A 24242-nucleotide genomic window follows, 5' to 3' on the forward strand; every position below is an offset into this window, starting at 1 on the left:
ATTGCTGACGAGCAGCAGTGACCATTACAAGAGAAAACATGCTTAAGAACATCAGAGTTGAGAGCGGCTCCCAGTTGGTGTCGGCAAGCTGTCGTTGTTACCTTCATCTGTCTCCAAGGCCGAATCCTTTCAATGGCACTAAGGCCGCTCTCAAACCCACACAGCAGCAACACTGTGCTAAAAAAATAAGATAATGCATCCCGATACGAATTTATGTCACAATTTAAAGTCATTCAGATTTTATTTTATACAAAAATATTTTACATTAGAAAACACAGCTTAAAATATACACAGTCCACTTGGTTATGCATCAACTGCAGAACCTTTCAACTCAAATATATCCGTCTCTAGGTAATATATATCTTTACAGCAAGAATAAAACACGTTTTTATTCTTCAGAAGGAGCTAGGGGTGATAAAGTAAATGTCCATCAGTCCAACAAAACCTCTATAAACTCTACGACCTGATCGACGCAATGTCAAATAAACAGGAATATTATTCATCTAAATTTAATATAAAAGATACAACCAAACTAAGAGCGAGGAATGCTTCAGAATCTGAGTTGGAAATGATGAATACGTACATGAGCAGAAGTTCCTCTGTCCATCCATCCTTACCGCTCTCGCAGTATTGGTGTTCACACTGAATGTTAGGCGGTTGAAAAGTGTTAGTGGTGCACACGGCAAAGTAAACAAAAATTACTTTTATAATTGCAAATATCCCTGCGACCATCCTTGTAAGGACTTACTATGTGTTTATTTTTTTCAAAAGTCATTTTTCAGTGTTTTAAACAACCCATACAAATTCCTATCACCTCCACCTTATTCGGGTAGAGGCAGAATCTTGAACCATCTACTTGTTAATTGGAACTAATTGTAATCAAATGTTGCGAATTGTACGTACTTTACGTAATAAAGCCTGCCTACAGCTCAGGATGAACCCGTCTGTACGTGAGGCCTTGCAGAGGTTAACCTGCTGGACATGAACACAAATGATTACTCTTGGAATACGATTCTATAACCTTTCCCTTGAAGAGATGAGGCATTTCAGTCAATGAATGGGTTGATGTCCATGAGGTTGAATACTTGCATCATGTAAAATAAATAACAGCAAAATAAGCTAAAGGATACCGAATGAAACTGGGAAAGGAAATATTCCAGTTTTTGCTTGCACTGAGTGTCCATTCATCCTCCAACTATCAGCTCAGGAACCTCGTCCCATGTTTTGGCATCATAGCAGTTCAGAGCGGAGGGCCAGCGAGAGCGTCCAGAGGGGGGGCAGCAGCCACAGGGGGGAGGGGGAGGGGCGGGTGCCTAAAGGGGAGGCGGAGTCCGAGGTGCAGGAGCACACCTCGAACCCGTTCTCTGCGTGGTCCGGCTGATGCTGCACGTTGAGTCTCGTCTCCGTGTCCGGAGAGTCTGCCTGCATCTCGGTGCACAGCAGCCAGTCTTTGGCGATGGAGCGGGGGTATCCTGCCTCCGCCTCCATGTCGCTGCTCGGCACTCGCCAGTACTCCTTCCCCTTGAAGAAATAGGACGAGCCTTCAGAGAGAAAGGCAGAGTGTTGGCCTTTAGAAATACAGAGAATTACAACAAAGAAAGACAGAATAAAGTACAGTTATTTTTACCTTTGCCCTTGAGACTGAAAGAAAGGCAACAACGATGCCATTTGAGTATTAGAAGGAAGAAAACAAATATATTAACAAGATAATTGAGAAAAACAAATATATAAAAAATACAATGGATGTTCTCTAGCTGCTTCCTATATCCTATTTGTGCAAGTGTTGGCATTAGAGCAGCTTGCTTTAATATCCACATAAGGAACAGGATTGTTTTTGCAATATACACAACAAGCACATAACACAGAATAAAGGGCCTTAATTTCATGAATCACTGACCCTGAGTGTTTATGCATACCACTTTCACATACCGCATGCTACACCTGTTTTAGAGGGAGTGTGAATAATTTCCACCAGGCTGGGATTACAAAAGATACATTTGTGTTTATGGCCCGACATCCATCATGGATAACCGTTTCCATCAACAAGACATCAGTGCAATCCCAGTAGAGGTTTTACCCACAAATAACATTGACACATCAGCTCAAAACTAGCATGAATGATTTCCAGAGCAAATGAAGTGTGAATGTGCCATCTTTATCAAATCAAGTTGAAATCAAGCTGTCAGATGAATCATGCATATACCGGTACTCGGTTGTTGTAAGCAAGAAATGGCTGCAACCATGCATCAGTGTGTCCCTTTCACACAAACACAACACGATTAATTCATTCCTGTTGAGTGCAATGATGCCTCCCACAAGAGTCCATGAGAGATGGTTCATGTGTAATAAAGGGGGTGTGGCCTAAGTACTGGGGGCAGAACTGATCTACAGTGAAATAGGAGCCTTTTGTTGATAGGCACCAGTCACTTCAACACCACCTTAAAACTAGTAGCTAATATAACTGCAGAGTGAGCCCCCACATTCAAAGAGACTAGATAACATTCCTTGAATTAGAAAAGGTGTATTTTGTTTTACAGTTTAGAGCAGGGGTGTCCATATGTAATGAGAAGTTTCAGAACTGATTCGGCCTTAACTGGTAATATTTGTGTTGCTTTTACATTACTATTTTATTTAGTTTGATTCATATTGTGCCACCATAGAACAGAGCAGCCCACTGCACTGTGCCAGCTGATCATTACTGACACCACCAACCGTGCCTGTCCCTTCACTTCAGGGTGCTTAAGTTAATTAGAGTTTCCTAATTACCAAATGGACAATGGTAACCGCTGTGCGCTTCGTATGAAAATGCCACTTTGTAAGAACAAAATCACCCAAATGCCATTTGCCATTATGAAAACAGGTTCATAAAACTATTTGCGATACTTATTTTGTATTTGGTTTCCTAAACCATCAAAAAGGTGTTTGTTAACTGAGTGATGTAGGCTGTATCCTGAGACAGACAAGAGGGGAAAACTAAACAGTATTTTGGCTCATTTTTATCAACAGGTGATTGAAATGGATAAGTGGCGCAACATTAACAAGTGAAGGAGCCGAGTTAAGAATGATCCCTCTGTGTTAATGGCCTTGGAGCTCACCATTAACTGTGATAAATATTTATGTGTATGAATGCTTGTCTCAATTAACGTAATAATATTCTGTGGTATTGGATGAAGTAAGTCAAAGGCGTAGGAGAACGTAGGAGTAAAGGGCAGAGGATGATTAAAGCACTTAGTCATCATCATCTGGTGCTGTCAAGTCCTGCACTCCAGGGGAATATTTTTCCAATAATATTTGGGAGCATTGAGTTCTTGCCTCTCTTGCAATGCCTGCATTACACTTTGAACTCCATATTGTGAACATTTGCGCTACATTCGTCTATCCACAGTTTGGCCTTGATAATAAATGCCAAACAAATGGCAGACTCATCTGTGATCTTTCAAAAAGCTACTTAACGTTTTTACTGGACTCACTGTTGGGGAAATATTTTCCAAGTTCCATAACTTTGACCCAGTTTATCAGTTCAAACTGTCCTGACTGAGCACAGGCACCTGTAACCTTGGCTGCTGTGCTCTCAGTGTTCTGTCTCCCTGTTCCTGCCTGTTGGCGTCAGCTGATAGAGGTGTTATGATTCTATCTTGTTATGCAGCATGTTGATTATTCTCTCTGAACTAGCTAAATACATGGGTCTGGGGTAGAGTTCTTCAGAATTGACGTGGCAACTCTACCGTGAAGTCAGAACCTCTGGCTATTGTGACTTGTGATGTGAATTCTCTGGCCGAAGCTCCAAAATAAACCAACAGTGTTTAACATCAAAGCTCGCCCCGTGTCTCCTTCCTGGGTCGGTGAATCCCACTGCATTGCTACACAGAAGTTTCTCCCACACTCACTTTTGAAGGAACAATGAGTTACAGGTTTATAATGGCCTTTATTTATCAGAACCCGCTTAATGTTAAATCTGTTAAATTAATGATGTCCTTTGTGATGTTGACAATGGGTAAGAGCTATAATTCAAATAGATATAATGTGAAAGGTACGGTAGAAAAGGATTTGTGCTGGTCTTGGCATTTCACTGTAAAGAGCCTCTACACATTTTAAAGGGTGAAGGACTCTAGTAGTTCATTATCAATGCATAATTGTGAGAACATATTCAAGCCGGGCTGCAGCTGGCTGTAATAAATATCAAGTCTGCTCTTCAGTTTACTGCACGTATCTTATCTATAAACTTCTGAGGGGATATTTCTCTGAGTATTACCCTAACCAAGTCCTGAAATGTCCTGACCGAAGCCCTTTTCAATGTTGATGTATTATCCCTACTTGTTCTCCATGTCCAGAGCTGAACTTTATCCTCACAAAGATGGCAGTACAAGAGAACACACATCCACAAAGCCACTCTCCTTATCCATCTACTGCTTTTATTGGAGGCCCAAGCGCACAAGGCTCAATGCCACTTTGCTAAAATGCTTCTTTCTATTCCTCAAAGACTGAAAGTCATAGAGCTGTCCAAAGTGGTGAATACATTTCATATCTCAGTCGGTACTTGCTAATAAGCCGTGACTCAGAGTGAAAATACAGTTTTTATTCAGATTCTAAAGATGAATCAGTGGCTTAATTAATTAAGCTGATGATGAAACTTATCTTCCTTTGAATACAGGCCTCATCATTGTCCAAGAAAATCTATTTATTGTGTAATACGTTTTCGAGACTTGGATAATGGTGATTAGATTTTTTCTTTATGCTTGGTCGAGACAGACTGATCTATAAACTCATTACCGAATTCACCTGAATTGAATTTCTTGTTTTCTGTTTATCTTTTGTTGTGTGCCATATTGTTAAAGCACTTTAGGCCGCATTCTTTGCATGAAGTGCGCTTTACAAATAAAGCTTAACTATAACTGAAATATTAAGGCTCAGACTGGTGTCACTGTTTATATTTTCAACAAATCACATGAATATTTCATCGCAGCAAACTCATCCTGACATTCATACTTAAGATGAAACTATTTCAAAATGGGTCACAAAAATATTGTCAGCTCTATAAAGACTCAATGTTTCTTAAAACTGCTGGGTGCCATTTGTTTAACTGTTGTTACTCAACGGGAGTCCATTATGTATTTATTAGGGACTCTCTGCCGAACATGCAACTTAGTATTTTCTGTAACAAAACAGTTTTTGATCAATTTGATATAACTTGTCAGTATCACTATGATTTAATCTAATTCTAGTCTATTACAATTCACATTTTCTGTCTGTTTACCATCTTTGTTTACAGTATACTATTTTATTACTGTGTCCCATTGTTCCTCTTTCTTATTTGCAGTATTTCCTGGGGCTCCAAAAAGTTGCCTATTATCTTAAACCCTTCATTTCACAATCACTGCAGGATTCACTTCCTGACTTTATGGCATAGGTTGTAACTTTGCCTCTGCTAATGTGACACCATTTCGGTAATGGATGTTGACTGGTTTATGTCAACTCCCTCTTAAAAGACAATTTCCATGCCTGATACATTTGTTGTTTCTTTATATTTTTCTTAAAAGTCAAAACTATTCCTGGGTGCCATACTAATTCCAGCCGTTATGATTATTATCATCGTAACAGCTTCATTCATGCTACGTTTTTACCCGCAAAGCAACAATTCGATCTTGTTTTACTGCTTTTCTGTCTCTTTTTATCTTTACTCTGAGTCATTCATCTAACTAATGTCCCGTATTTTTCTTTTCTTTTCATTATTAACTCTCTTCAACCTCAGGCGTCACCATATCTCCTGTCTGGATTGTCTTTTTCTCGTCTGTCCATCGAGATCTTTCCGTTCTATTTTCATAAATACGTGTCACCGTATCTCTTCTCTTCTTGCTGTCATCTCACTTTCTTCTCACCCCCTGTCTGTCTCTATCCCTTTTTTCTCTCTCCATTCATCCTGAGCTGGTGAAACAGACAGAGAACACACTTTGATGTGGCTCCAGTTCCCATGCCCCATGGTCTGTCTATGTGCGTTTGTGCTTGAAGGTTTCCAAGTTTTCCCTTCCAGGCTCTGTGGTGATACTGGTCAGGGGTGAAGGGGAGTTGGGATTGGGCTCCTGTCTCATTCACACAGACACACGCCCAAATGTACACACATCAAAGAGCTTAGGGCAAGACGGGAGACAAAGCGCAGACTACTAAACAACTGATAAGTAAAGAGCTTCCTCCTATTTGCAGGCGGCATGGGGGATTAGAAACATCCAGGCATCACATTTCAGGACTCTGTGGCAGTTCTAGGGTATTTTTAAAGATCTAAAAATGACCAAGCATCACTCAGACCTTACACACACGGGGAAAAAAGTTGCACAAAGTTTCTCAGACGTATAGTGTTACTCTGTTTTACACCTCTCATTAACATGCACATATGATCAGATGACATTGAAGCTTTGATGGTAGCAGGCGTTGTGTGAGCTTGACACTCAGCTGCTACAGTGGAGCGGCTCACTGTGTGCTCACTGGGCCAGCTCCAAGGTTTCAACGTGGTTGACTTTGTGAATGTAAATCAGACTGTTGCCAAAAGAGACCACGAGTTTACTATGTCAAAATAACACATACAATATTTTGACATGCAAAACAAACAATGAGATGCAAATTTGCCCCTAATCTGTATACTGCAGCTTTGCCAACAGGAAATGTGCATGGATACAACCAGGAAGAGTGCCAACATTTTTTTAAACAAAATGTCAAGACAGAGTGCACTGTTTGAATGATAAAACATCCTCAACTTGATTGGAATGTTTTCCAGGTGAAATGTTGTTTTCTATAAACTACAGAAGAGTAATACACGGATTAAAACTAACCACATGTAAGACGTTGTTGTGCGATTATTCTGTATTCAAATGAGAACTAACTGTTAAAAGCTGTATTCCACTCACCCATCAATCTGTACTTTATGTTAATAAATGTCAACCAAGATTTGTAGAGTGCTTGAGCTTCATGCTTATGTCAGCATGCTCAAGATCATAATGCTAGCATGCTAATGTTTAGCAGATCTTATGTTAGCATAATCATTTTTGATGGTAGGCTATAGGAAAAATGCTTGTGGGGGGGCATGCATGTATGTATCATGTATCATGACAAGCAATATATCAGTCTTAGGACATTCAACTAAAAGTAAGAAAGTAACGTAAAATACTGCAAAGTTGTAAAGATCTTGTCTTGCTAACTAGCTAAATTGACGAGCTAGCATTCAAGGTAAGGGAGGTAGGAGCGTGCCACAATAACGACAGTCCCTTCCGGTCACAGAGTCCGTTGGGACTTCACAATACAAGTTTGAACTTTATGACATTTCAAGACAAATCTAAAGAGTTAGATTAATTCTCTGGGGACCATGAATGTCTGTACAACATTTTATGGTAATCCGTCAAATAGTTATTCAGAATTTAAGTCTGGATGAAAGTGATGGACTGACTCAGCAAACAACATCCTTGGAGTCACGCTGTCGGCTAACATGAAATATAACAGACTAATTCAAGCTAGGCACAGTGTTTTACTGCTGGCAGGTAGTTGGCTCAGGATTTTAACCTGATAGTAAAACTTCCTCCAAGACTCCAAGCTACAGGTTTTCTAACTGGCATAACTGCTCCTTCATATTTCTCTTATAATTCATTCCATTTCCCCTGAGAAGGATATTGCACAGTCTTGCCTTTGGCACCAGCAGACACCAGAGCCACCAGTGGTCTGATTCTCTGGTGAAGTGTTACAACTAAATTTTTCTCAGATATGTAATAAGTCATTGCTGGAAGATAGAGACATAGGGGGATTCCTTCTTTCATACCTTGTATAAATATGTAATCCATCACTATGTCTTTATATTCAATTTTTAATGAATACAGAAGAGGTCAAAATATGTCACTGCCCTCATTCTAAACATCCTTTTCACTCTGGGTGATGGATTGGGTGAAAGTTAAGGGTATGAATTCCATTCATTATTTAATGGAATAGTAAATAAAATCAGGTACAGGCTTTCTGGCTATCACCAAACAGTTTTTTGGCTGTCAGCGTCTTGGATTTTTGGAACCAGAAGTGAAAGAGAAAGTGGAGTTATTTACAATTGGATGAGGAACAAAAGACTTTGAGTCAAGCAACATGCTACAATTAATTTGAATAAACTGAAAACACTAACTGCAAGGGTTAATGGTATAAGACACAGACAATAACCTAAATCACGTTGTATTTAAGGAGATTAGAAACTATTGATTGGACCATTAACACATTCAGTAAATGTTTAGTGAGGTAATAATATCAAGAACGTCCCAGGGGGATTTTCTCATATACCTCTATACAACCCAACTTCCTTTTGCAACCAGTACTGGACATTTGAAAGAATACATGTTAGTCAATTGCACATTGCTTTCACTTTCAAGACCCAGAGGTCGCTGCTTGGTGTCAATATGCAGCTATAAAAAATAATGTTCTTTTGGCTACTCACCATCAGACCACCTTATGGCGTCGTCCAGTTGTGGCGGCAGCCCCTTCCAGAGCGAGCTGTCTTTAGGGTATCCCAGGTCCATTCGTCTCAGGTGGTCATCGTAGCGCCAGTACAGGTTGTCCTTGAAGAAGTAGGTTTTCTCGTTGTGTAGCCAAACAAAGGCTGCATCTATTACTTCCAAGGGTAGGCCAAAGTCACTGATTGGACGAGGGTAGCCCTCCTCTACGTTATTATCCTTAAATACCCAGTACTTTAGACCTGAAAAGGGTGGACACAGAAAATATACCTCATCGATTTATAGTTTTATAAATCACACGCAACCGGCAGTGTATGCACTTGCTTTGATATATATGAATAGATTAGAGAACAGAAATGTACATATGAGACACTTGTGAAATAATGAAAAGATTAATAACTATGGCAGCCAGTGGAAAAATCTGCCAGGAACGCTCTTATATAAATGTATATCAAATGTGGTTCTGCAACCATGTGTTTTAAAACAAAAGTTATAGCTCTTTATAGCACAATTTCCTTCAAAGAGCCCTTAAGAAAGGTGTGGACGGTCTTATTTCATCTAGCTTCTTTAAAGTGTGGATGAAACACATTTTAAAAGCGTCTGCAAGTCACCAGAAGTTTAAAAATAAAAATATTTTCTTTAACTCTTTTATCTAACTTGTGACAGAAAAGCAGGAGGAATAAAAAGAAAAGCCTATTGTTGCAGATGATAACTTATTGAACCAGCCTAAATTCCGGTACATTTTAAGACTCATTCCGAGATCTGAAACACGTTGGAATGTAGTGTTGTTTTTAAGTACTATACCTTTAAAAAATACAATTTTATGATCCCCAGGCCTCTCATACACAGCATCCACACCGTCCAGATTGGAGGGGAGGCCCCTCCAGAAACGATGGATCTGAGCGGGGCGCAGGGACACCAGGTGCTTCTCTCTTGTTAGTCGCCAGAAGTACTTTCCTGTAAAGGAGCAGAACAGAACAGACATGAGGATCAGCACATTTCAGGATGCTGGTACCAAATAACAAGGCTCTCACAGCCATTATATATATATATTTTTATAAACTTCCCACGGGGAAACTTGCAACAATGCAAATGTAAATGGATGTAATAAAGATTAGCATGGTTCATATTGTCATTGGCATGTTTTTGTAGAAGTACTATGCACTGTGGAAGTACATTTTCAAGGTTGACTATTTTACTGAATGAAGGGGTTAAATTAAATTAATACATTAATTACTGTTAACTGCAGATGTTATTAATTAATTATAAATCTTAATGAAATAAAGGGCATTAGTTGATTCCTTTCCTCTGCAGCTTGTCCACGTCATCATCCCCTTTATGAGATTGTTTGCAAAACTTGTGACTTTTTAGAACAGCTCACCAAAAAGAAAGCCTTATATTCCATCAAAATCATCAGACAATAAGCAAAATAAAACAGCTGCGTTTTGTCTCTCAAGGATTTGTCCAAGCGAAACAGATGTGGCAGGCCGATACAACCCCAATGTGAAAGGCTGTCAAGAAGTACCGAAAAAAATCTACATCTTGATTAAATGAAGTGTAAAAAAAAAAGTTAAAATCCTCTCTTAACTTGTAATCTAATCTCTAGTGACACAAGATGTAAAAGGGATTCAAAGGATGTCAGCTAAAGTTCAGCATACTTTGCTAACACTTCTGCCGCTGAAGGTATGCAAGTCTGTTTCGTGTTCCTGTTGTCAGTAGGAGTCTTGGGGTCATTCCTCCAGAGGGCAAGCATGAAAGCCTGATGTAACTTTTGGACTGCGATTTCTCAGCAGGGTTCAAGCGGCTCAGTCGGGTGTCTGCATCTCCCCCGCTCTCCTCTTCATCCTCTCTCCATTTTAAATATGCTTTTAATTCCACTCATTTAGCTAATGTCTTCTTGTGTTTCCCAGGCAACTCTGTATTGTGTCTGTCTTTCTCCCTTTGTGACTCCGTACCTTTGAAAAAGAAGGCCTCTCCTCGTATCTGGGCCACTGCATCAAAGTGGCTGGTGCATCTGTCTGGGGCATCACGAGCCAGCCTGAGAGAGATGGGGAAAGTAGGAGGAGAGAAGATTGTGAAAAGAGGAAAACCAGAAAAACTACTTTCTAAAAAAACTGGACACTTCCTATTTTCGAACAGTTAATACAATATTGTTTCTGTGCTTTGAGACCTTATTGCCAATCATCTAAAAATAATTGATTAAGAACATATAAAAGTGTATTTGCCAAAAACTATATTAACTTTTTCTTTGAATTCAATATGTATTGAATATTTTCAAGATCTTTTAATGCATATACATTTGGTTCAGGCTTTTATTTTGGGTGCATGAATCAAACCTGGCTGAATGACAGCCCCTCTGTGCATTTACCCCCGGGGTTTTTAAGTGATTTAAAGCATTGACGTGGCCAGCCTGCCAATGATGGAGCCATTAGCACCGCAGGGCTGAGAGTGGGAGCCCGCCCAGGCCTTATATTACCAACAAAGGTCTCCATTCAAAGCTCTATTAACACTACACCACTGCCTAGTGGTCAGCCTTGGTGCCCTTGTCAGGCCCAATCCAGCTTTTTCACGCATCATGACCTGATGGATTCAGGAGGAAATGATTAATGACGGCAGTTAAAAATCTAGTTTGATATCCCCACCACTGCCTTTTTAGCTTAGCCCTCTTTCTCAGCTGTCTTATTATTACTGTAGTGGGTGTGCATGCACATGTCTGTTATCTGAGAATAATTAGTATTTCATCCTCCTTCATTATTAAGACATTTTGTCTTTGGTCGAACGTCTTGGGGGCTGTTTTAAGGTGAGTGCTTGGTGGTTTGTGCATATGTGAGCGCGTGTTTGTACATTCAAAATACATGAATGGACAAAATGAAGCCTAATTATCCTTGATAATCTGAAAAACTACAGGCTGATAGCTGCCCGACTAGCTTTGGGGAATTACTTAATTAGACGGGCAGGCTCCCAAGCTCACTCTCAGCCTCTCTGCTAATTTGATTTGTTGGCACCTCATGACTTCATATGAAGCACCAGAAAAACTCTTTCCACTATAAATGTTCAGGATTCCTACATGCATTTGTTACATTGAATCTCTGAGGAAGTGAGAACAAAAGGAAGAAAATTAAAAAACAAATCACAATGTAATTATGCTGATGTACAGGGAACCATCGGAGAAATGGAAATCTCTTTATAATGAGGTCCAAAACCCTGCAAAACAATGTGGCTTCCACTAGAATATAGTGTTCTTATGGAAGTAGCTCAACTTAATTAAAGCCACTTTTTTATGGCTGTGTTCAAATGCATAGTTGAAGGATTGCTTGTAAGGAAAATAGTGAACATTTAAAATGTTTGTGTGATTTTTTTTAGACGCTTATAAGAAGCAATAAGACAAATAAGCAGCACATGTCTCAAAGAAGCTGGTAACTTAAGTGTTGTTTTTGAAGTAAAAATGGTATTGTGCCATCCTAATGTTATTGATACTCCTATCTGCTGCACCTCTCAGGCCTAACAGCACAGTTGCCATGTTAAATGGGATTTACAGAATGAGTAAAGGTCAGAAAAATCAGCTTTCACACAGAACTGCCATTTTGGTGCAAGAGTAGGATCCTAGCTATATATTGAAGGGTATATAAAAGTAGTCAGTTTAGGTTTTTAAGTGTCTTAGTAACACTTAAGTGCTGTCTTAAGGGTTCTTAAGCTGGAAACATGTTTGAGAGTTAATTGAGTGTTCTTAAGACAGCACTTTGTTTTTGTTGCATGTAAAAGATTCCAAGTATCTTTACATGTTCTACTTACAGTAGAGTAGATCTGTTTTCAGGAAGGTCCAGCAGTACCGGGGGTTCAGCCGTCTGGGAGGGGTTGCCTGGTCGGTTTGTGTGGGACACCGAGTCTCTGACACCTAGTAAGACGTCAAATGTCATTAAATATGAACACCTCATCTTCATGTCTTTCATCCTCTTTCCCAAATTGATATTTTGTGTTTCTTTTCTGTAGGGAATGGTGTGATAAGGTCTTATGCCCACAGTGAGGTCCAATTAACTCCATACATGTTTCCAATAAATCAATAACCTTCCTCTACAGAGCTCATACGTTGCTGCTTCCTGTGTGGGGAGGCGTTTGTATCTGCAGTGTGCTGAAAAATACCTAATTACAGAAAAGGCTCTTGAGTTATGGTTAAAGAAAGAGAATAAGATTCTGTGTGTATGTCTTTGCAACTTTTTTGTTTCACAGCACTATGAGACCCTCAGGAGAGGCTGAAATATCTTCAAGATTCAAAGGTTTATTGTTATAGCATATACACAACTACGGTGTGAAATTCTCTTATGAATCAATTACCGGTAAGCCAAAATGTTAAGTGGCATAAATGACATGTTCAAAAGCTAAAAAATACATGTACTGTACAGCCAATGATGACATTTCTTACTTTTTAGGTACTTTAGAAATACTTGGAAAGTGTGACTGTAGAATAAATTGAACAATGACTCACCACAAAAGTGATACATGCCGTTACTTCCAATTATAAAATGGTTTTCATAGTTACATGACCACTTTTTCTACAAACATCTTCTCCAGTAGCAACCAATTACTGATTGTTGATGTGTGTGTACTTCTTTTTAACACATTCCTTCGTACCGTAGAGCTGCCAGACGCGGACCTTGTCTTCATACGGAAGGTCGTATTTCAGAGGGTCTCCTACAGGACCCTGGTAATACGGTCTCATGATGGACTCTATGGCTGAGGTGTGGACCAGGCCGATGGCGTGACCAAACTCATGGACTGCAACCGCAAACAGATCCATCCCATGAGTGTCTGACGGAGAGGGAGAGAAACATGAGAGTTTACATCATGTGGTTGAATATGATTAGGATACAGAAATCCATATAAAAAGGTGAAAGAACGACAATTAAAAAGGTTATACTAAAAAGTGTTGTTTAGAAAACACATGGAACTGTGGCAACTTCCCAATTTCTGTCAAAGTAAAATTACAGAATACTTGTTGGTAAATGCTCAATAGAGTTTTTCTTTTTACAATCCTCCATGAAACATTATAAATTATCGAGCTTAGTGTTGACGCTGTTGCAGTTTTGACAGTACGGTAGTTAGTATGGTTACAACTGCGGTCCTCCCATAAAATAGGCGACAAGATAGTGACTGATGTGATGTGATAACCATCATAATCTTATGCCCTACAGTTTTGCGCATAGTTACTAGTTGTAGAGTAATGTAATCTGGTATATTTTCTTTATATGAGACTAATGACATTTTTCAAATAGCCAGATGTGTTGAATGCATTGCTTGGTATGTGTGTGTATGAGCAGGACATGAAACATTTTTAGTACATTGTTTAGGAAAGACTCAATGGTCACATTCACCAATGTACCCAATATGCGTCCTAAATTGACCCCAGTCAAACACGTTTTCAGGTATTTGATCCTCTTTCAGTTCATCTGCTCATGGTGCAAATAAGAGGCATGACAGACAGCTCATGAGGCTTTGAGTGCTGCAAGGCATGTGGTGTAGTGAGATAACTACGATGAAGCTGCCACGTCACCTCGGCTGGCAATCAAAACCTGAGTGTGGAGAGACACCTGAACACCATAAAAGCATCCGTTCCTCTGTGTTCAGCAAGAAAAGGAATAGACAAAGCTTCCCAAACTCTTTGTCTGACTCTGCCAAGCAAGACAAAACCTGGGGCTCAGAGATTTAGATTTGCAGAAATATGGAGAGCTAGCGTGTCGGGCCGAGCCAGCTTAGGGTTCCTTGGTGGCTCAGCTGAAGTCTGCATTCGGTTAACCTAAGGTTGGCCTCGACGTGGGACGTGCACTCATGCTTATGGTACCCAGCTGGGGTTTCCAGGAGGCAAATGCCAACTCTAATCTACATGAGCACATGGGGCAGAGTGGAAAGGTGGACAAAAGGAAGGAGAGAGAGAGAGAACAGGGGCTCAGAACAGAGTTTGTACCATGTAATCATATTCACGGTCCATGGGAGGCTGACAGACTGATCGTAAGGCCTGTGGACAAAGTAGGAGCGCAGAGAATTGGGAGGATGAACTAGATTCATTTAGGAAGGCAGAGAGATAGAGATACAGGAAGGACTTTTGTGTATCTCCACACAATATTACATCTTACCAATGAGCCATTAAGCATTTTATCCAGCCAAATGATTACATTGCATGAGGATTAAGATACTTCATTTACTAGATCTCAAAATGTTCATGCGTTCCATTCCTCCCGTCCTCAAAAACCAGGATCACAGGATAGGAGGGTTTTGATCTTAGGTACCTTTGAGAAGAATAATGCCTGGCTACTTCAAAAACATCACAGAACTCTTAGTGGATGCCCTGGAGTTTGCCTACAGGGCAAGCCTGTTTGCTGAAGATTCAGTCAACAAGAGTCTGGACCATCTTTAACAGCCTGGGAAGCCATATAGGGAAAATGTTTGAAGACCTACAAACTTTATAACAGACCTCCTGGTCTCTCGGATTGCATCAGCTATTTTATTTAAATTGTTATTATAAATTCTTACACATTTATTTAATCATGTTGCACCATTTAACTTATAAAATGCTGCCACTGGGAGCAAACAACGGAAAGATATGAAATATTCCCCTGCAAACATTGGGCTTTTATTGTGAAAGGTAAGAATGGAAATAGTCAATGTGGTATGCGCTTCAAAATCCATCACAAGAGAAAACAATATATACAAGTGACAAAGCTTTGTAAATCAAAGTAATTCTGTACTTTATTTATATATGTCGAACAATGTAAAGTTTTATAGTGGTATTCAATAGGATTTAGATTGAGTGCAAGCTTGAACTATGATCACCGATCTATGTCATCTATCAGCAAGGTAACATCAGCAGCAAAAGACAGCTAGCAATAACAAGGTGTTAGAAATAGTCTCTACATAAAAACCTTACCTAGTGATAAGACACATCATTCTAAGGGCTCCAAGTTCATAGAAAGTACAATTTGTTTTTAAGGGTCACTATAACTCAATCACCAAGAATACTCATCAGATTAATGCAACAGGTCAGGGCGTACAGCTGGTCCATTACACTGGTGTTGCCCATAGCCAACAGCCAGTCGACCATTTCGAAAAAAGCATTGCTCTCATGGGTTGAGACCAAACAACACAAATAATTGAGTAACCAGAGATCATTGCCAACAGCTTCCTCATTCTCCAAAATATCTGCCACTCCAGGCCAAAGAAGCTTGGATCCAACATCATTAATGACCCCCTCCACGCACATCATCCTCCACGCACATCATCCAAACTCTTCCTCGCAGGGAGCAACTTGGAGCCAAAACAGCCAGGCACACAAAACAGTTTCTACTGCTCCTCATCAATACATCTGCTCTCCTCCGAAACTGGTAAACACGATGGACAACAGCACTGCAAAATGTCTAAATATTTTGCTACTAATGGAAGGGTCAGTAACTACCTCCTACTTTAAGACAGGATGGGCAACAAACGGACCTGAACCGTTATACTAATACTCCCACATGTTGGAAGACATTCACTGCAACAAGAAACATAATGGACCAAATCAGAAACAAAGGGGTAGATTTTGCATTTTGCAGTCAAATAAATGTTTGAAGAACACTAAAGCAATAGAACTGTACTTCACTTTGACTCAGGGGTTTTTAATACAGCCAGTCTTCCTCTCCCACTTTCCCAGAGGAGAAGATAAGGGCAGGATGTGTTTGGAAACTCGAGGGAACTTTAAAGACACCGGCTTTGTGAGAAAAAAATGTGGATTGGAATAATATTTTTTTCTGCAACCTCGTGCATAAGGATGCCGAGACCATCCAGGTTCCAGATACAGGAGAGTTAAAGGTGAAACTGTTATGATTCATTTCATTTTGTGTTTTGCTTATTTTGTGAAGGTCTGTTTTTTTTAAAGTTACATTTCTAGTTTGAATGTACTTCGTCACATAGTTCTATCTCCTTCCCTATTCATAAAGCAAAGGCACTTTTCATAAACCACTATACAAGAAAGTTGATGAGAAATGATAACACGCAAACAGATAAATGGGCCCAGAAAAAACTTGGGGCACATACTATAGATCATTAGTTTATGTTGTTGATGATTCACTCTTCTTTAGCTCTTTAAAATAACATTGACAATGAGCTAAGCAAGTAACATTTAGGTACATCCATTGTGTCAGACCTTATATACAGTATGACGAAATCACCTTGGTTTATAAAGACCCTCCGATGCACCAGGTACAGATAATTTGTCGTTATGAAATGAATGCAGCGCAGAAAAGCTCTCCATTTATTTGTGATGCGGTACGCAACTACAGTGGCCTCCAGTACTTGGTTAAACTTTGTAAAGGAAAATAAGTATTTAGCTCAAAGGTTAGCCTCTACATTTGAGTAGTGCAAATACTGCAATGCTAGGGCCTATTATTATAGCAGGTTGCTAGTGTTTATTTATCTTAAAATGGTGGCCTATTATGCAAAATCCACTTTTTCATGTATTTTCTACATAAACATGTGTCCCCTCTGTGTAAGGAGATTCCGAAAGTTTCAGGAACAAAGATTCTCTCACTTTTTGTTCCGATCCATTTCTATAAAAACCTGTCTGAAAATGAGCTGATCAGAGTTTGGCCACTTTATGATGTCAGAACGATTTTTTTGGCTTGTGTAACCATTAGCCAATCACCAAGGTAACCCCCCCCCCCCCGTATCACCGGAATCTCCTCCTAGAGAACCATTGTGTTATTTTTAACCAAATATCTCTCAGAGGGGCGTGGGGAGTGGCTCCTTATTTTCATATAAAGTAACAGAGAATCAGCACTTTGGAAACAGGGCTGAAACAGAGGGGATTATGGGATGCTACAATGATCTGTTTGGTATTTGGAGCCAAACACTTAATTGACCTGTTTTGTATATATCTGAGACCTTGTTACGGCTGCTGCCTTCCTGGTCGTCTGAGTGTTTTCAGCTGTGTGTGTTCTATGTAAATGAGCTGTGCGGTTGCCCTCCCGGCATTGGCTGCCATCTCCTGGTCCCCCCCTGAAGATTGCGATTGGAGCACACCGGGCCCGACGCACTCCAATCGCAGCGCACAGCCGGCGCACACCTGCTGGAGATTACTACAAAGCTTGGGGACAATCATCATTCTGGAGGCTCTGTATGTGGACAGATGCCTCTCGCTACTTGCTCTTTGTTCTGGGGTTAAAACTTGTGTGATTAGTTAATGTAGAGTAGCTTAGTTAGTGTTTAGAGTAGTTAGGATTCTGTGACGGTTGCCTTTAGTTTAGCTGTGTTTTGTATAGATGCTTTGGTTAGTTGTACCACTTTTAAAGTGAGGTTTTGTTTCGTTCTTTATTTAGTATAGTATTTATTTTCCCTGTATGTCTTTAGACTCCTTTCTTAGAGTCCTCCTTTTGTTTGGTTATTTGTCAACCGGTGCCCTTTTGTTTGTTTCAGGCTGCTTGCCTGCCATTTTGTTTACAGCTGTTTTTAAATAAACGCTTATAATTAATACCAATTCCACTCTGGTCGTGTTATTTCCCTTTGGTTCCCCTAGCCCAATAGGGAACGTAACAGACCTATAATACTGTATATTGATGAAAAACAGTATAATAGGGGACCTTTAATTGTAAAAAGGCATATTGGTTTTTCAAATGAGTGTCATTCAAAAAAACATTTTGTTTCACAGTTGATTTTAATTCCAGGTTCAGGAACACAAGAAGTGTTCATAATAACATCAGTGCATTATAAACTCAGACAATTTATCAGTTCCTCACGTAAAAGTAGTAGCAAGTGTCAGCAAACATTTTCTGTGCTTTGTACAGGCCCAAGAGTATAATCCCTTTCTGACATCTCCGTCCTGCGTTCACATGTTTATCTGCTAGAGATTCATGTACACAGCCTAGTTTTATATTAACTAGCCTTGGAGATACTATAAATCCGTCCCCTGGCAATGTTCTTAAAGTTTGAATGATAGACCACAAGCGACCTAATGGTTGTGTTGTAAATGATCTATGATCGGAAGTTATTCTGAAACCCAAAAAAAAAAATGGCCCATAGACAAAAGCCTTTTTGGCTATTTGGCCAATGGTCTTTTGTTCCAAAAAGCAAACAACCAATGTTCTGAAAGCATGTTGATCCAAAATAAACAATCTCCCCCACAACATACAGAATCACATGGCTTATTATGCAGAATAACTTCATTTTACCTTAGAGTAAGCCAACCAGAGACAGAGTAGTGCGGGTCATGCCTTCGTCATGGTAGAACAAATGAATAATGTGCTAGGAAGGTTGTTTCTGCATTATAATTAGCTATCAGCCCATGTTGGTTGCAGTCTATTTTTCAAAGCATTGGGTATAACAGAATGACAGATATGGGCTTGGTTCAATTGGACACATATTGAACTATTGGGCTTTGGAATAATGGGCTGGCGGAACAATGGCATGGCACCGGCTTTGTTGCCTCATATTTCCTATAAAGTCAGTAGACCATAAGACAGACATTTTAACCATGATATATATGTACCCTTTATGCAGTAGATGACATAACTAGATTCCTCATTTTTCTGTGTTAGTTACTTAACTTTGGAGGAAAGGCAAACCAAAAAAGTCTAAGTCTTGGTTTGCGTATTGTCTCCGGAGTTATCTGATTGGTATCTCTGTTTCTTCTCTGCAGCATTGTTTGCTGTTTTTTTTTTCCGTTTTCTATTCTGTATAGTCCTTGAATAATTTGTTATAGTCTGCTCGGTTAGAGCCAGCATCAGTCTGGAAATGTGGTGGTGTTTGGCCCGGGGCAATTGCAAGATATTACGTGATATAAAGACCGTGTTTGAAGACAAAACTTAAAAACTTTAAAATTACACTTTCAGGGTTCTATAAGTAACATGAAACAACATGATGTAGCCTAGACAGTCTAAACTCTATCAGTGACCTTTCAATATCCAGAGCTTTTTCTAGGATGAATTTGCACTTTGTGATTTATCTATTAAGATTTTTTTATGAGATAAAATAGCACAATAAGACCTTCCAATCTGCATACTAGTGCTTCTTTTCATTAGTTATTATTACATCTTGATGGGCAACTCATCCTCACAGACATAAACAGAAACACAGGGCGCATGCACACCACAGAAGCACATAAACAGAAACATTTGTAATCTTCTGAGAAATTCACCTGCTTAATGAAGCTTTTGTTTTAGTCAGGGTAATCAGTTTGCAGAGGCAGATTGTTGGCAGAGTGCTAATTAATAGAAGCATCTTCTGCCTGTCAAAGCATAAACAGCACTTCCTCTATTTATTTGATCTCATGGAGGTTCCGCCCTCTCACGACTCCCAATGGACACACGAACCATCAATCACACAGCGGGAGTGAACTGGTCTGCTTAATGTGTTGCTTAATATTCCTCTATTCAGCATGATAATCGTACACATTAAGAGATGGCCTTGGCGGACCCAGACTTAGGGTCCCGCTGAGAACACTGGACCAGGAGTTGGGGGAAGGGAATTAGCAAAGGCAATTACTCAGCTACGGATTTTTCTGATAAGGTTCATTTTCTAAATATGATTACCTAGCTCCCCAATCTGCTGAAGCACCAACATTCACTTCTTACCCTCTGGGCTGACCTAACACGTTTACATCTCCTCGAGGGATTAGATAGCTTTTGAAAAAAGTTGCTAAGAACAACAATTTGTGAATCCGATAGCTTTGTGGGAACAGAGCGGAGCCGGGGCAGGATTTAACGTCTGCTGCACTTAGAGGCAGAACGACACGTATAAGCAGCGATTCTGACATCAGCTATGCCTAAGGGACAACTGGATGATGCTGAGGGAGGATGTTTGTGAGATAGCAGCAAGGTGAGGCTGGCAGAGTGTGACTTGAAGAAATTAAGAGTTGTTTAATTAACTTTTTCACTACGCCTCAGTGCACCAGTCTGGCAGCTTCAGAGAGGAGGAGAAGGCAAACTGAGCGACTTAAGAAAGCTTTATAATCCAGAGGTGAGCAAAAACACAGAAGAGATAATTATTTTTGGTCTGCGTCTATTTTTTGGGAGCTAATTAAAGCCATTTCAGTTTTCTAGTCCTTCATAACATTTTACAGTTCAAAATAGCTGTCAATGCTTGCGTCACGGATGAAAAAGTCTGATGCGCTGGATGCGAATTTCACCCTTGAAGGGATTCATCACAGAGGAAGAAAGGAAATAAGAACGTCTAACCAGGTATGATGATTCACAAAAATCAACCGATATTTTCCGAGAACACTTTATATACAAACCCAATGGGGACCATCATCCGTAAGTCTCACTGAATTATTTATGAAACAAAAAACATCATTTACATAAGCACTCAAACAAGTAAAAAGGGCAATAACTCTGTTGTCTACCATTTTCAAGTTAAAACTATTTTACTTGTTTTTCCTCCAGTACGAATGCATTTATTTTACAGCTTTTTCTATGCGTTTGAGGTTGTTATAACCTGTGAACAACTCAGTTTTGGTTAGCACTATGATGAATGCAGACTGTTATTGCACAGTGAGAAATGCCAGTCATATGGACAAGGTTTTGACAGCTTCCTCCATCACCGTCTTGCTCCCATTAACCCTTTGTACATCTGAGCAGCTGCACCCCTCACTCAGGCTACACTGCTCGTCCTGCCACTGCTGTGGCCCGGCGGGACGTCTAATTGGAGCAGATTGAGCTGCTGTCCTGTAACATATGGCTCACAGCCCTGACAGTGCAAAACAAAGGAGGGAGACCCACGTAGGTCATGGCCCCATCACAGACTCACCAGCTGGGTTAAACAGCCACACAGGGACGCAGACACACACAGCTTCTAAACTCCATCCTTTAGCTGGAGGTTTAATCTAAAACATGAGGTCACCATGGGGCTCTGAACCTTTCTGCAGGCTGGACAACAGTTAAACACAAGGGAACCACGTTAACCTGTCATTTATGAATCACAATGAACCAGTTTCAGACTCAAGATTTGTTTTATTTGAGATCTCATTTTCACAAAATATTTGCTGTTTTCTGCTGATTGCTAACACATTTTCACTAATGTAAGAAATTCAAAGGTAAGACATGAACATCTGGTTGCCTGGTCGATATGACCCAAATTAAATCAAAAATTCATTTTTTTTCAGTTGGAAATTGAGAGATGAGATATCAAACCAAGACAAACAAAACAACACTTCTTAGTAAGAATCCAATTCTAAATCAAATCCAGATATGTGAAACCAGACAGGGAACTTTTGGTCTTTCAAAATACCAAAAGTTGCAAGATAGTTAAATTGTGGTTATGCTTACTGTCTATGACAAGCTAAAAGTCTGTACACTAAAACTCAAGAGGTGAAATAGATAACAACTTCGGATATTGTGAGAAAGATGTGGGCAAAATGCAACTGACCATGCGATGAATACTGTTGGTGGTGAGGGTCTTTTTGGTGTGTAAATGTTTAAAAAGTCACTTAAAACTAGCTAACAAATATTCCTGCTTGGATGCTTTGTGTTCCACAAATGTCAACTTTTTTTTAGTATGATGCATTATCAAATAAATCCCTGGGGCGTGAACTGTAGCTGAGCTCTGTTTCTCACAGTGAAAAACACTGAATATCACACAGTGTCTACTCTCATTGCATCTGTGTGGTGAAATCACTCATAATGTAAATGCAGTTGCTTCATAAAATACTGCTAACTTATAGATTTCTCTCTATTTTGCTTCCAGCTTGGGAGGAGGTGTTCGTGTCAGGTTTTTGTCATAAATTCATCTTTCATCCAGAGATTTGTCTACCTGGGAGTGTGAGGTGAGAAAAAGGTGTAGTTAGAAATAGGTATAAGCTGTCAAGTCCTGCGATTCAGTTTCTTCTGAAGGGAAAAAGGCTTGAAAATAGAGGAGGAGTAATGGCAAACTCCACTTATCACAAACCTTTGGCAGGCCCCTCATGTCTTGGCTGCAGGAACTTTTCAGCAGATGTCGGCTGCCTATATTCAGCATGGCTGTAACAATTACCCTGCCCCTGCTTTGGTACAATTTGCAATTAAATCAAGAAAAAATACAGTCATCCGTTACCCAACACAGCAAGTATAATTTAAAAATCAATGCTCATTCATTGAGTTGACCCCAAATGTAGTGGCCCGATTCCCTTGATTATATTTCAAAACAGACACAGTGAGAACATTTCCTTTGGCTTTCCATGTTTAGAAAAATGTGTGACTTTTTGAAGCAGACAATAACGAGGATGCACTTCACAGTGACTGGTCATGGTTGTGAGAGTAAAACGTTTTTTTACAAAAGTTCTCTTTTACATTTGTTCACACTGAATCAGACTGAAATGGACCTCTTCCTAGTTTTAGGTGACAATAAAAACACATTTGAATGGTTTTCTGAAAATACAACCACGACATAACATTCTAACAAGCCTTTTGCTCATGCGTTTTTATTATCAGCCTGTTATACATATCAGATTGCTCCACAATGCTGCATTTATGGGTTTTGATAGTGTTGAGATAACAAACCACTGACCTTCCTATTGTAAAGCGTTCATCTAAGTCCTGCACCCCCATCTTCATTACTGTTTCGCGGTGTGCCTTAAAAGCCTATGTTTTAATGTACTTAAAAATAAAATAGTTAATACGTCAAACTTGTTAGACCTTGAATAATTATAAGGGTAAGAGGACCGTGAGTTGAGATTGTTTTGTTCATGCTTCACTTGAGATGTTTTAGCCGAATGTTTCCCATGTCTGACGGCCATCTATCTTTCAAAAAGCAGGGGTGAATGGAGGTACTGAGCAGAGGAAAGAGGAAGGACATTTTATGTTCACTCATCCAGATGAAAGGAAGACTAAAGAAAGCAAGTCAAAAGGAGAGTTAATGATTTATGCTGTCATTCGTGTGACCGCACCGAGACAGCCTTTGCCTGACGATGCATTCTGTGCGACTTGATCACTCCATCCGCTCATTTCGCCCGGATGAGCGGACTTATAATGCTTCCTTGCCCTTTGCTGTTTGCCACCTACCTCCCTACTCCAAAGGACAGCTGGGAGGGTGACGCTGAGTGACAATACCGCCAAGGTTTAGAGAACGCAATGAGTCGGGCACATTTTTGAATAATGGTCCCGCTGTGCCACCGATAACTTCATTTGCTCCAGAGTGAACACAGACGCAGAAAAAAAAGCATTGGAATTCACAATGATTCATAATATAACAAGGACACAGCAACGAGGAGTGAGGAGGAGGCGAGTGAATAATGATGTCAGCAGAGAGGACAGTTATTGTGAGTGAACGTACGAGAGTGAATGTGTGAAGGTTACCCTCTAAAGCCAAAACAACAGATCCCCTTGTTGTGTTTCTCTGGGCTGTCAAAGAATAACAAATATTTCTAATATAACCTCGTCTATTTTTGATTGGCAGAGCTGATTGAATTCCATTCAGAGCCGCTGTCATCCTGTCCTCATTTTAAACTCGCAGATCTCCCTCAGCGGGTAATCAAGCTCTTTCAAAACTGTTTGATGAAAGTAATTTGGCCAGATCATTCAGGATAACGCTGCATAAAGCAATCTATTAGCTCTCATAGCTCCAAGCAAGAAACAAACTGAACGATGTTCCCACTGAAAAGGGCAAAACACAGCCTGACAAAATACCACAGATTCTAATTCAAGTTCATAAGCCATTCTGGTATAGACTATAGCAACATTTCATTCAAATCTAAATATTAAAAAGCCCTACAGACAATTTGGATGATTATGACCCAAACTTCTGCATTGAAACCAATACAAAACATATAACATCTCAGCA

At 39.8% G+C, this 24242-nt stretch overlaps 1 protein-coding gene across 1 annotated transcript in view; it reads right to left on the minus strand.

Moving 5' to 3' along the window:
- Positions 1-216: 216 nt before the first annotated feature.
- mmp17a (matrix metallopeptidase 17a) overlaps positions 217-24242 on the minus strand; it is a 29598-nt gene continuing 5572 nt past the window's right edge. Inside the window, exons 3-8 of the mRNA XM_010771033.1 lie at positions 13098-13274; positions 12261-12363; positions 10424-10506; positions 9273-9425; positions 8453-8710; positions 217-1541 (exon numbers count right to left, since the gene is read on the minus strand). Of these exons, the coding sequence (XP_010769335.1) occupies positions 1231-1541; positions 8453-8710; positions 9273-9425; positions 10424-10506; positions 12261-12363; positions 13098-13274 (1085 nt within the window). The 3' untranslated portion in view covers positions 217-1230. The remainder of the gene's footprint in view (positions 1542-8452; positions 8711-9272; positions 9426-10423; positions 10507-12260; positions 12364-13097; positions 13275-24242) is intronic.

This window comes from Notothenia coriiceps, unplaced genomic scaffold (assembly GCF_000735185.1).
Source record: "Notothenia coriiceps isolate Sejong01 unplaced genomic scaffold, NC01 NC01_scaffold00009596, whole genome shotgun sequence".
Taxonomy (NCBI): Eukaryota; Metazoa; Chordata; class Actinopteri; order Perciformes; family Nototheniidae; genus Notothenia; species Notothenia coriiceps.